Source organism: Dermacentor variabilis, chromosome 1, assembly GCF_050947875.1.
Source record: "Dermacentor variabilis isolate Ectoservices chromosome 1, ASM5094787v1, whole genome shotgun sequence".
NCBI classification, from domain to species: domain Eukaryota; kingdom Metazoa; phylum Arthropoda; class Arachnida; order Ixodida; family Ixodidae; genus Dermacentor; species Dermacentor variabilis.
The window spans coordinates 230,555,764-230,570,226 of record NC_134568.1 but is presented as its reverse complement, the minus strand read 5'-3'; the positions used below and the strand labels follow the sequence as shown (position 1 = coordinate 230,570,226).

General features: G+C 43.7%; 1 protein-coding gene across 1 annotated transcript in view; it reads left to right on the top strand.

The window, feature by feature from the left end:
• Positions 1–14,463, top strand: part of IntS8 (integrator complex subunit 8) — a 121,914-nt gene that overhangs the window by 61,607 nt on the left and 45,844 nt on the right. The window contains exon 12 of the mRNA XM_075670665.1: positions 2,145–2,284. Within this exon, the coding sequence (XP_075526780.1) occupies positions 2,145–2,284 (140 nt within the window). The remainder of the gene's footprint in view (positions 1–2,144; positions 2,285–14,463) is intronic.

Genomic DNA, 14,463 nt, shown 5'->3' with positions numbered 1-14,463 from the left:
AGGGAACAACTAGCGGGTCGTACCGCACCAGCGGACCCAAGATGTTGTTTATGGGCATGTCCTGGGAACCCAAATTCTGCATATCTGCCCTACCCTTCACGTGCAGATTGCGGCCTTTAATGACTGGCTGTTCCGCCCAAGTGGCACATGCAGCGCTCTAATTGCACTGTGAAACTTTGTTGTAGAAGCTGGCCCGCAGAGTCAATATTAGTATCGACATGCCCTTTCTCTTCTCCCTACTAAAGCCTATGGCCATCCTTTGTGATTCAAGATGTATTCATTCAGTGCTACAGGACAAGCCACGCAGCATTGGGATATGAATTTCATGTGCTTAGTCGACGGCTGTGGAAGCAACCAAAGAGGAGACCAATATGCCTGTGAGCCGTGCCAATACTGCGTTGTTCAGAGGTGAAGCTGTCCTCGGAGGCTCACTCAGATGTCACACCATGCATAAGGTTCCATGATGAAAAGCTGAGATTTCCACGCTAAATGCTAAAAGAATGTTAACAAACTATGAGGCAATGGGAAACAAGTTTTGTGAAAATTCTGACTGCTAAGCTGACAAGTTCCAGCCAAGAGATCATCAACCGCAATAACAATCGAAAGGGAGACTGTTACGTATCTTAGTACTGCATGGAGATACCACTGCGTGGCTGCAGCTGATGTGTGCATGTGTAAGAAAGAATGTGTGGCCAACACAGATATTTTTCTAAAATATTTAGGCCCAAATTTAGAAGTACGGCTGTTAGATAAGAATATACGGCATCTGGAAAGAGATGCAGGAACACTCGCTTCGCTCAGTTCATGTCAACTGGAAATAGACAACACACATGTCACCACATGACATTGTGCTCAAGGAAGAGGGACATAGCCATGGGAACATGGTATATTCCATGGCTCGAGAGCAGCAGAGTAATGTTTAACCACGTGTAGCTTGTGAGAAATCCTTATTAGGCTTCCCCGTAGTTTTACAACTAAATGAGTTTTTAATCTGACTGTTCATTTATTCTGTCATTAGGAAATATGCCTTTTGAAATTTCTGCATTGTGCCTGGTGCTTTTGTTTTTTCTAGGCTTATACTGTAGTAATACCACATTTGCCATAGCCCACTTAGGGCTGCAGTATGTGAAAATAAATAAAAATAAGCATCAATTCTATGAGATACTCTCTATGTCTAGGTGGTACTCTTAGGTACAACAAAAATTGTTTCAAATACCCTTCAACAGTTTCGGGATAAATAGGTGTTATTTACATTGTCTGTAGACAGTTGTGAACCAACGCTGCCCTCTTTCACTTTTGTGTGATTTTCAAGGAAACTCGTAGGATTTTATTGGCAGCACTTTTCCAGCATCTTTTCTGTAGCTGTCGTGGCAACTACAACAACAGCAACACAGAGGATTTTCTTATTTTTTGCCTGGATTTCACAACCACATGGCGAATCCCCATGCTCTCATAAGGCAACTGTGTGTTCACAAACAGCCTATCATTGGCACTGCTTCTGACCAGTGGTGCTTCATGTGAAGCTTGACACAGTGTATGAGGCCTATATACTGAAGCTGTAGTAAAATATTTACGGTTAAGGTCATGTATGGCTATAATCAAATTTATTATAATGAGGTTAAACTGTGCTTTTTCTTTGTGTATAACCGGTAATTTTTCATGTAATTGTCTCGGCCATTGTTAATCCAAGCTCTGTATACATTCCTGAACAGCATTTCACCTGTTTTTGTCATTATGTTAGATGCTGTTCATTTTGTGGATGGCAACAACTTGTTAGGCCCCTGCAATTTTATTTATATTATTCACATTGGCCTTTTCATTTGCTTTTTCAAGTTATGTTGTCTATAAGGACTAGCCATCATCAATGTGCCATGACTGTGTTCTTTTTCATTTCAGTTAAAGAAAAGAAAAGTAATGCCATTTTATTTAATTAAAGCAGCTAAGAGACTTCACTCGGCTGCGTGCAAACTGCATTGCATAATGGCCAGTCTAAGCATATCAACATTAGTTCAACAGTTCTTGATTGATGAGACCTAGCCACAGCTTAATGGCAGCACTTTTCATAGTGGGAAAGGTTGATCTGCCCTGCTATGTCACATGTGATGTGCAAGTAATGTTGCATTTAATTTCGCATCACTTTCCAGGTACTTGTGCAATACCTCAACGGATGTAGCCAAAGCACTCTCCTGCTCAGGTGTGATGTGCAAGTACTTCCCATCAGAGCAGGTGACCCCGCCAGGTGAAATCCCACCAAAGATTCCTGTGGAGAGGGTCTTCTTTGCTGGTCAGTGAATCAATATTGTGCTTTGGCTTTCTTCTTTCAAAGCAGAGCTTCTTCTACGGATGCTCCTGGACTTTTCTGACTGTGGCTACTAGGTGCTGTTGTCTTGTCGTATAGCTCACACTTTAAACAAAAGGTCACAGTTTTGCCTGAAAGACGAAGCATCTGTTGCGATAGCAAATTAGTAGACAGCTTAATGAACTAAGGATAGTAGTTTTATCGGCCACACCCTCCGTGGTTGCTCAGTGGCTATGGTGTTGGGCTGCAGAGCACGAGGTTGCGGTATCGAATCCCGGCCACAGCGGCTGCATTCCGATGGGGATGAGATCCGAAAACACCTGTGTACTCAGATTTAGGTGCACGTTAAAGAACCCCAGGTGGTCGAAATTTCCGGAGTACTCCACTACGGCGTGCCTCATAATCAGAAAGTGGTTTTGGCACGTAAAACCCCATAATTTAATTTAACTTTATCGGCCGTATTAACTTGTAAACATTCGCTTATTAACTATATTAACGAGCATGGTGTCACACGCACATAGGTAAGCAGGAACACATCTTACTCAGTGACTGTGGAAACTCTCGGTCAAAACGCTGGAGTGAGGAATCGCGGCAGCAGCAGCGAGCTAATTGACCTTCGTGCTACCTTTCGCTTCAATGCGAATGAAACATCAAAAGCACAGCGCATATGAGGCTAGCATCACTAGGTGCACTTTACCAACATCACAGATCACTTTGAAGATGAGGCCTGCACGGGCGCGCATTTTGTCCATGTCGCAGATTGCGTTCAAGATATGGCACCTGCGCAGCCATGCCGTAAGCAGCAGCCATTGCGGTAAACCCTCCCTCTTTCCTTCCCTCGCCTCACCCCTGTGCCTCGTGCATGACAGAAAAGGGCTTGCTTCTGTCCTGCCTTCCTCCCTCACACGTGTGAGATTGAGCTGTTATTGTCTGCTGACCGTTGCAAGTTTTCACTCACACATACAGCATACGCCGCGTGGCAATATGTTATCATGTTTGGACTTTATACGAAACATCATGACCATGGCAACGGCAGAAATGCACTTGAAGTATCCATATAATTGCTGTCACAAATAAAATTTAATTACATGCTTGGTGATGGGAACGAACTTCTGTCCCTCAGCACAACAGCCCAATGTTCTAACCATTACGCCACAATCACACATATACTTCTATTGTGCCAATGCTAATGAGCTCTTTGATATGATCGCCACATGTGTCACATTACATTACAGGAGAACACATGCGTGCACAAGTTTCCTTTACGGCAAAGCCGCAGGAAGAAAATGGGGAAGTTATAGCATTTGATTAACTGTTTCATGAAAGGTTCACTTCACATAGATTCTAAGCTGTGGGTTGGATCTGCGTATTTTTTGTTGTGAAGTGCACTCGCAGCCATTCTCTGTATTTGTGATGCCAAACAGTACCAAGCTGATGTGTGGAAACATTATTTTATAACATTTATTCTTTCAGCTCTAAGGGGTTAAGAAAGCAAAAAAATTGTACCTTTCTTGAAGTATTGGGCGATGAAATACATTGTTTTTGTATGTCCGAAGATTTACCCTAAACATCTAACAGGTACTAAAGGGAAGCATTATTACCCCTGTGATGTGCACATCTTCAGTAGCCATTTGAAGCCAACAACTGGTCAAATTCACAGGCTCTATTGGCTTCCTTGTGTGAGCTCACAGATTACAGCAATTGTTGATTTTAGTGGTCTTTGAAAGTGAGCATGTAAAAGATATACAAAACAATTCAGACTGGTTGAGTATTCCCTCGTATTGCTGTTTGCCAAATTTTATTTCTGCAGAATGAATTCCATATTCTGTAGAATTTTCAGTAATGAATACCTAGCCCCAAGATCACAGGTTGCCAAAATTCATGATGTCATGAAAACATCTAAGTGCACGTTAAAGAACCCCAGGTGGTCCAAATTGTTCCGGAGCCCCCCCAATACAGCATGCCTCGTAATCAAATTGTGGTTTTCTCACATAAAACCCCATAATTAATTTTTTTTTTCCATGATGTCATGGGGAGCTAGTACGTATAGGAATTTGGAGGTGACTATGCCACCCGCATGTCATTTTTATATCATTTCTAGCTTATCAAACCTCTTCTAATATTGAGATTGACCTCTTTGCAATTTCGATCATGTAATCATCAAATCTAGTTTGACCGAATATTTCCTCATTGTGTTTCTTTATGTACAGTAGACTTCCATTAATTTGACTCCAGTTAATGAGGTTTTGCATTAATTATCTCCCTACCAAAGATTCCAGCCTGCGCCCATGCATTTTCATGGGCCCAAATTTTCCTTAATCCGATTCTCAAATTGGCCTTTGCCGAATAATTCGAACTTGTCCACTAAGCACACATGCACCTGACCCCTATGGTGACCCCTATAGTGACCCCTTTAGTGGCAGCGTCTGTCTTGGCAAAACTTGGGGACAATGAATGTGTTGAACACGTCAATCTCTTGTCGAAAACGCCTATTTTGGGCCTGCCATAGGGCAATTTTTAAGCAGTAGCCATAGATCACAATGTCTGATTATGGTAATTACCTCATTGTAATGCATCCCCCCCCTTCCTTTATTTTTTTCATAAACTTGGGCTGAAAATAGCGTACACGGTGCAATCGGACACAAAACCAAAGCCGCCTTCGCAACATTTGTATTCTTTACCGCCTAACACGAATGTGCTGCGGCGAAGCTGACTTTAGGAACCCGATCGCTGTGGTATAATACATATCAGACCCTTGCCCATTTCTCTTGCTAAAAAATAGAGTACTCATTAGATATCTGCTTTGTTTAGGAACCTTAATGTCATTTCTTTGTTAGTTTTCTACTTTGGATGCATAAAAAGTGTACGTGCGTTAATTCCGAGGCATGTTAAACTGAAGCATCACTGTGTTTTGGCATTTTTCTGTATCTTGTTTAATTACACCTGCGGGATAATTCATTTGATTTCATCGGTCCCGTCAGGTTTGAATTAATGGAAGTCAACTGTATAAGGACACCTTAAATTTTTTATGCCACATGATCGTTTAATTTTTCTGACATGATTCATGCTTAACATCTCGTGAATACAGTCGAACCCTGTTATAATGAGCAGGTTAGTGCGATAAAGATGGTTCGACGTATTAGGCAATTCTGTATACCGGAGATGGGCGAGTATCAACTTTTTCGGATGTGTATCGAATACGAATAGTAAGTATCGAACATTCAAATAGACCTGTATGTATTTAAAGAAGGAATATTTATTTTGGTATAATTAGGTACCATACCTGTACTGTCTTGTGCAAAACGATAGCTATCAGGGACAAAGAATCAATTTTAAACACAAGATCACTAATTGTCATTAAAAAAAATAGCTCAAATAGCTTAACATTTTTCTAGAGCCTGGCTGTTAACAAAATTTCCAAGAATGAATGGCAGCATTGCTGCTGTATAACTAGCTTTTTTTCTAGAAGCTACTCAAAGACTTATGCACTTTATACACTGCCAAAAACACTAAATTATAGGCCACAAGTAAAAATCAGACGTCATGTAGGCTTCCGCTGCTAAAACCTATACAAAGCTTGCTTGGCTCATTTTGTTTCTGCAAAACTTTTGTCATTGTTTCACTTCTGATAATTTGTGATATTTTCCTTAACAAACGGAGACCAGTAACCAGACTTTAACAATCAGTTGTTGTGAAGTATTTTATTTGTTTGAAGTATTCACAAATATTGCATATTTCATTTTTGAATGCTGATAATGTGTAATTTTCAATTTTTGTTTTAAACGATGAATGGTCACCTACCCTTACTATACCCAAACTTGCCTTGTGATGGATTTGTTATATGTATACATATTTGTGATCGCGGTGGAGAAAAGAAGCATGGAAGGAATTCATTTATCAAAAACAAGACACGTCTAGTAGGGTGTCATTTCTGCTTGTGCCTTGAACTGTTCCTCATAACACTAAGAATGGTATTAACACTAAGAAAGAACTGAAATAGGAGACAGGTAAAACTGTTTTTAAAAAGGCAATATTAAACACAATTTATCTTTCAGTTTTATTATGAATAGTCGTTTACAGAATGTGAGCCTAACATATTCTTTTTGAAACAAATCAAAGGTTGCTGAGATATTCGTCGTTGATGCTCACTCCTAAGCCTTCCCAGTTTAATAGCTTGAATACTTCTTCCACTCACACAGTGAATAGCATTGGAGAGATTGTGTCTCCTTGTCTGACCCCTTTCTTTATAGGTATCTTCCTACTTTTCTTGTGTAGAATTAAGGTAGCTGTGAAATCTCTGTAGCTATTTTCCAGGATATTTACGTAAGCGTCCTGTACTTTTTAATTGCATAATGCCTCGATGACTGCTGGTATCTCTACTGAATAAAATACCTTTTCGTAATTTATGAAAGCCATATAGAGAGGCTGATTGTACTCTGCAGATTTCTCGATTACCTGATTGATGACATGGATGGGTGATCAATTGTAAGGTATCCTTTCCTGAAGCCAGCCTGTTCCCTTGGTAGACTTAAGTCCAGTGTCGCCCTTATTCTATTGGAGATTGTCTTGGTGAATATTTTATATAATACTGGAAGTAAGCCAATGGGCCTGTAATTTTTTATTCTTTAACGTCTCCCTTTTTGTGGATTAGTGTAATGTTTGCATTCTTCCAGTTTTCTGGGACCCTTGCAGTCGATAGACACTTCGTATAAAGAGCCACCAGTTTTCCAAGCATTATCTCTCCTCCATCTTTGATTAAATCGACTGTTATTCCATCTTCTCCTGCCGCTCTTCCTCGTTTCATGTCTTGCAAGGCCCTTCTGACCTCATTGCTAGTGACAGGAGAAGTTTCTGTATCCTGTTCATTACTGTTTCCAGTTGAGGTATCCTGACTCCTCTGGTTACTGTACATGTCAGTATAGAATTCTTCCGCTGCTTTTGCTATATCTTCGAGATTGCTGCTGATATTATCCTGCTTATCTTTTAGTGCATACATCTTCGTTTGCCCTATGCCAAGTTTCCTCCTCACTGATTTCAGGCTGCATCAATTTTTTATGGATTCTTCAGTCTTTCTCACGTTGTAGTTTCGAATATCACTTATTTTCGCCTTGTTGATCAGTTTTGACAGTTCTGCGAATTCTATCTAATCTCTTGAGTTGGACACTTTCTTTTTTTGTCGTTTCTTTATTAGGTCCTTTTTTACTTGGGAGAGCTTGCCTACTGGTTGCCTTGGTACCTTGCCTCCCGCTTCAATTGCTGCCTCTGAAGCCAACCTAGTTATGGTTTCATTCATTAGCTCTATGTCATCATCATCTTTCTGTTCTAAGGCTGCATATTTTTCTGCAAGTACCAGCCTGAATTTGTCTGCTTTTACCCTTACTGCCTCTAGGTTGACCTGTTTCTTCTTGACCAATTTTGCTCTTTCACTCTTCAAATTGAGGTGAATCCTAGCCCTCACTAACCTATGATCACTGCACTTCACCTTACGTATCACTTCTACATCCTGCACTATGCTGGGATTGGCAAAAAGTATGAAATCAATTTCATTTCTTGTTCAGTTCCAATATTGACCTTAACATACCTGTTCACACATTGAGTTTAGATTATGAGAAAGCCTTTGGCAATGTCCCCCATAACAAGCTACTGTTAAAACTCTTGCTTATAATTCTTGATCGACTAGTTTATAAATGGATACGTAGCCTTTCAACTAATCGACAGCAATTTGTGTTCACAAATAACCACTGCTGTTCTAACTCTCCTGTACTTTCCGGAGTCCCACAGGGCACCATTCTGGCTTCAGTTCTTATATATATATCCTAATGACCTCCCAGCCAGTATTTCCTCTACCATAAGTCTGTTCGCCGATGATTGTGTTATCGAGTGTGTTAATATTGTTACAGGACATTCCTGATTCTAAAGAACATGCCCAGCAGGACGACGGAGAGGACGATCAAAAGAACTTGTTCGTGGTTGTGGTTATTCTGCTATCTTGGCTGTGACTTCTCTGCATATATATTGTAAATATAATTTTGCCTACTCTTTATCTACGTCACATTTTGGTGGAAGTGTGGGGTAAGAACTCATTATGACGGAGCGCCGCAGCGGCCATCGCTTGGATTTCTCCACAATGGCAGAAGTCTTCCTCAGTGGCGGCAACATCAACGGTTGTTCTTGCGCAGCAAAGAGATCCAGGCATGTTTTCAGGAACCGATGACGTCGATATTGATGACTGGTTGGCCCTATACGAGTGTGTAAGTAAAAACAACATATGGGACGATACAGTCATGCTGGTGAATGTCATATTTCACTTGCAAGGAACAGCAAAGGTCTGGTTCAGGAATCGTGAAGCTGAAATCGTAAGTTTGGATTCCTACAAGCAAAAGATGCATGACCTGTTTGGAAAGTCTATTGGTCGTACGGCCGCGGTGAAGAAGGCGCTGGTTGCACGTGCACAAACATCTATGAAGTCCTATCTTTCTTATGTATAGGACGTGCTGGCCGTTTGTCGCAAAGTGGAAGATGACATGACGGATTCAGAAAAAGTGGGTCATTTTTTAAAAGGGATCGCAGATGATGCATTCAATCTGCTCATTTGAAAGGACTGCAGCACGGTCGACTCCATCATACGGGAGTGCAAATGTTTTGAGAACGCCAGAAGCCGACGCATGGGCCATCAATTCATGTGACTGCCCAACACTACAGCAACATCGTCGTGTGAAGACATACCTGCACCACAGGTACCGCTCACCACAGAGAATGCCACAAAGACGGATGTCCGAGGCGAAATTGAGGCCATGTCTCGTGTTTCCAGATGCTCCAGTGCCTTTGAGTCTACGTCCTCGATGATACCACTCATCCAAGGCATCATTCGTCAGGAGCTGTCCAATGTTGGTCTGCACTCTATGTGTGCTGACGCTTCTTCGCGCCCGACTGACCTGTGCTCAAAGCCTGAGGCCCCCGCTACATTGTTACAATCCACCCGAATGGAGGACTGCCGATGACCGGCCTATTTGCTTTAGCTCCCATCGTATAGGTCACATCGTCCGCTATTGCAACAGCCATTTTCCTGGCCGCCTCATGTGCCCTATGCCCGTAACCGTCACCCTGAGAGCAATTTTGACCGTTTCAAACCTCACTTCGCACATTTGCATGCCACCAGCAATGACGCTCCCACCATGTCATAGAGACACTCACCATCGCCGCCTGGACACCAGTCCCATTCGCCACTCATCTTGCCATCATCTAGCTTGCCCCAACTCCACCGCCCGTCGTCGCTGATTAAATGTCTGCCTTTGGAAAACTAGACAATGCAGCACCCGGAAGTGACGCTGCATTAATGACCTGTCCACAAAATCCTCAGACCACACTGCCGACTAGACGTAACCTAATAGGCATTAACGTGGACGCTGTACTCATTGCTGCTCTTGTAGACACAGGTACACAGATATCTGTGATGTGTTTGGAGCTTCGTCATCGCTTGAAGAGGGTCCTCACACCGCATATGCATATGCTCAGTATGCGTAAGTGTCGCCAACCCTTCCACAACTGTACTATTTGCTGTGCTCAAGCAGTGCTCCCATGAACTCATCCTAGACATGGGCTTTCTGTCAACCCTTTCTGCCCTATTTGATTGTGGAAGTGCTGTGCTTCAGCTTGACCTGCGTCTTCACTTGGACTCTCCGCCCACACGTCAACCGCGTTTGTGCTCCATCAATCACATTCGACTGCCACCTCAGGCTGTTATGGACGTGAACTTGTCCTCCCTACCTTCTATTTCCAATGGTGATTACTTGTTGGCTCCAATATCTGATGTTCTATTGACTCAAAATATTACCGTTCCCCCCACTCTCGTTACTGTCAGTAATAACACAGTCTCACTGCCCATTTAAACTTTAGCTGGTGCACGCAAATTATACCAATAGGCATGGCTCTGACCAATGTTCCTTCTTTCGATGAGCATGCGATTTCTGCATTCGCTGCAGACAATTCTTCATCTTCTGCTACGGCCACCTCCTAATCCAGTTCAGCCGATGTCAGTTTCGACAGAATGATAGCGCCTGACCTCGTCACTGCACACAGTGCCGATCTCCAGCACCTGTTGATTTCCTATTGTGACATCTTTGATGATTGTCCGTTGGGCCACAAATCTGTTGTAACTTATCGAATTCATACTGGAGACGCTAGCTCCATTTGACGACGACCTTATCGCATGACCCATGCTGACTGGCAAGTGATTCAGCGTGAGGTCGACAAGATGCTCATCAAAAAGGTCATTGAACCTTCCTGCAGTCCCTGGGCATCACCTATCGTCCTAGTAAAGATGTAGGATGGCAGCTTGCGTTCCTGTGTCAACCACCGTCACCTGAACAAAGTCACGCATAAGGACGTCTACGCACTGCCACGGATTAATGACGCCCTCGACTGTCTTCGCGGGTCTACCTACTTCTCATCCATTTACCTCCACTCAGGATATCGGCAGATTTCTGTCGATGGCCTGGACCGCAAAAAGACTGCATTTGTTACACCCGATGGTATTTTCTAATTTAAAGTTATGCCTTTTGGCTTATGTGATGCCCTCATGTTTGAAAGAATAATGGACTCTCTGCTTCGTGGCTACAAATGGTCGACATGCCTCTGTTATCTAGATGATGTGGTCGTTTATTCACCATTATTTGAGAGCCACTGACTCACCTATTGGTAGTGCTTGGTGTTTTCCGACATGCTGGTCTTCAGTTGAACTCTTCGAAGTGCTGCTTCGGCCATCGTATAATTACTGTTCTAGGACACCGTTTGAGTTCTCATGGCGTCCAACCTGATCCCGACAAAATTTGTGTCGGGAAGCAGTTCCCTGTTGCGCATTCGACTAAATATGTCCAGAGCTTCCTACGTTTTGTAAAGAACTTCACCGGCATTGCCCTTCCACTAACACAGCTCCTGAAGAAGGAAATCACATTTTCATGGGGTCCTGAACAAGCCGATGCCTTCGGCATGCTCACCAGGTTGCTTACTACTACTCCCATCTTGGCGCATTTTGACTCCGCAGTGCCTACACAGGTACGAAACGATGCCAGTGAACATGGCATCGGTGCTTTCTTGCACAGTGGCAACAACGCCAAGACCGCGTCATCACCTACGCCAGTTGCCTCCTCTCCCCTTCAGAGCACCAGTTCTCGGTCACTGAACACGAATGCCTTGCCCTAGTTTGGGCAGTCACAAAACTTTGAACCTACTTGATTGGCCGCACCATTTCGGTCATCACGGACCACCATGCGCTGTGCTCACTCTCGTCCTTCAAAGACCCGACTGGACGACTTGGTCGCTTGGCGCTAAAGCTTCAAGAATACAGCTTTCATGTATTTTACTAGTCCGGTGCAATGCATTAGGATGCTGATTGCCTATCACTTCATCCCGTGGACCCTCCTGATTCTACTGCCCATGACTCCGACCTGCATCCTCGCCATCTCTGACTTGAGTGATACACGGAATCAACAGCTCAGTGATGCAAATTTGCGGTCTATTATCAACCATCTGCACTCTAATCACTCCGACCCAACCCTCCAGCTGGTTGTGCTCCCCGACAATATTCTCTACTATCGCAATACCAACTCCAACGGTCCCGAGCTTCTGCTCGTAGTACCTAATACCCTCTGTTCTACTCTTCTCCATCAGCTCCATGTTGCCCCAACAGCCAGCCACCTCGGAGTATCCCGTACATATGAGCGTGTGTGGTGTTCATTCTTTTGGCCAGGCCTTCTGTGCGCCGGTACATTGCTGGTTGCGAGTCCTGCCTGTCCTTGCAACGTGCCTGCCCACTTCAGCCTATCGACATTCCAACTAGTCCGTTCTGCCGCATTGGCCTTGATATCGTTGGACCATTTCTGACCTCTCTTTCGGGGAACAAGTGGATCGCCATAGCTACTGACTATGCGACACAATACGTCATCCCGCGGACACTGCTAACCAGTTGCACCTCGGATGTTGCTGACATCGTGCTTCATGACGTCATCCTCCACCACGGTGCTCCACGGCAGCTGCTGACAGATCGTGGTCGGTCTTTTCTTTCACAAGTTGTTGATGATATTCTTTACTCTTGTTTCACACATCACAAGCTAACCACTGCCTACCACCCGCAGACTAATTTGCTTGCATGATGCCTCAACTGCATGCTCGTCACGATGCTATCCATGTATGTTTCAGCAGATCACCGTGATTGGGACAAAAGTTTGACTTATGTGACATTCGCATACAACTCGCCCCGCCACGACACTGCCCACTTCTCCCCCTTTTATCTCTTGTTTGGCCACCACCCCACGTCGCAGTTTGAGACACTGCTTTCATCAGCTCCGTACGCTGTTATAGAATATGCTTGCAATGCTGTTGCTCATGCTCAAACGGCTTGTGACATCGCACAGGACCATCTCTCTGTCTTGCAGCTAACTCAAAAGGCTCGTTACGATAGCCACCACAGAACCGTTCACTTCAAACCAGGCTCCTTGGTCCTTCTTTGGTCCCCTTGCCGTCACGTCAGCCTGTCTTCGAAACTTCTTTCCCGCTACTCCAGGCCTTGCAAGGTTTTACGCCAGCTCACCGAGGTCACATATGAGATAACCCCCTTGGATGGTCGCTCATCATCTTCAGCACCCCCCACCGATGTCGTGCATGTGTCCCGTGTCAAGCCATACATTTCAGCCTGCAGCCCTTCCCTTGTCTAAGTGCCAAGACAGCGTTTCGACCACCGGGGGTTATGTTACAGGCCATTCCCACATTCTGAAGAACACGTTCAGCAGGACGACAAAGAGGACGATCGAAAGTGCTTGTTCGTGGTTGTGGTTATTCTGCCATCTTGGTTGTGACTTCTCTGTATGTATATTCTAAATATAATTTTGCCTACTATTCATCTAGGTCACAATATTCTTCAGCATGGCTTGGACATAATACAAGGATGGTGTAATCATGAGAAGCCAACAAAGACACCAAGGAAAACATAGGGGAAATTACTTGTACTTACTTATTGAATTAAAGAAAGGATAAATTAATGACAATGAAAGTGGATGAAAAAAAAACAATTTTTGCAGGTGGGGAATGATCCCATGTCTTCGCATTACGCGTGCGATGCTCTAACCAATTGAGCTACCGTGGCACCGTTTCCCCATCCATTTTCTTGGGCATTTATGTGTTACTACTAGAACTAACCTTGGGAGTGTTAGCCAGCGCCAGCACTCGCAAACCTTGGCGGTGGATGTGGAACATCCTTTCTGCCACAGGCGTCATGAGTACATGATCTTTCTGGGTGAAGGCAACTCTGTGAACACTAACAGAACTTCTCTGGTCTCTTCCCATCAACCTCATTACTACCCTACTTTTAAATACATTATAAACAACACACCAACTTCCCCAGTTGAATCTTTGAAATACCTATGCATCACCCTATAACCCCGATGTTTTTTGGCCAGAGCATATAACGAAAATAGGTAACGAAGCTATATGCATTCAGGGTAACTTATATCACTCTTTGAAACTCTTATCACCACCTGTAGAACTACTAGCATACTTTACTGCACTGCACACACTAAAATATGCATGCACAGTTTGTGGCCTACATCTGACTTCTACCTTACACAAATGTATTCAAAACCATGCAGCCAGATTTATTTATAATGATTACTCCTACTACAGCAGCGTGTCTCAACTAAAACTTCGAGGTAATCTTCACGACTTAGGACTAAGATGCAAAATTGCAAGGCACTGCGTATATCACAATTTCCATCACTCTGCTGCTAGTCAACCTGCAATCTTGTCTGGACATCGCCGCTCTTAGCGCATCTGTCACAAGAAAGCTGTACTATATCCTCCTCCCGCACGTTTGTCTTCGCATCTCCGCCCCCCCCCCCCCCCCCTTTTCGTTTTGTCCGGGCTGCAGAGGACTGGTACGATCTGCCAGAAGAAGCCATGCACCACTCCAGAACACTGCACTTCAAGGCCACTGTCGAAGACATTTTTTTCTTGATTAAACCGGCCCACCCTTCGTATAATACCCCTGACAGGAGCATTTGAGGAATTGATAAATATATTAAAAGTTATTTGGACAACTAAAATTCAGAATATTACTTTGGGATGATAACCTCCAATAACGTAGTTGAATTACCCTGTATGCACAACAGATA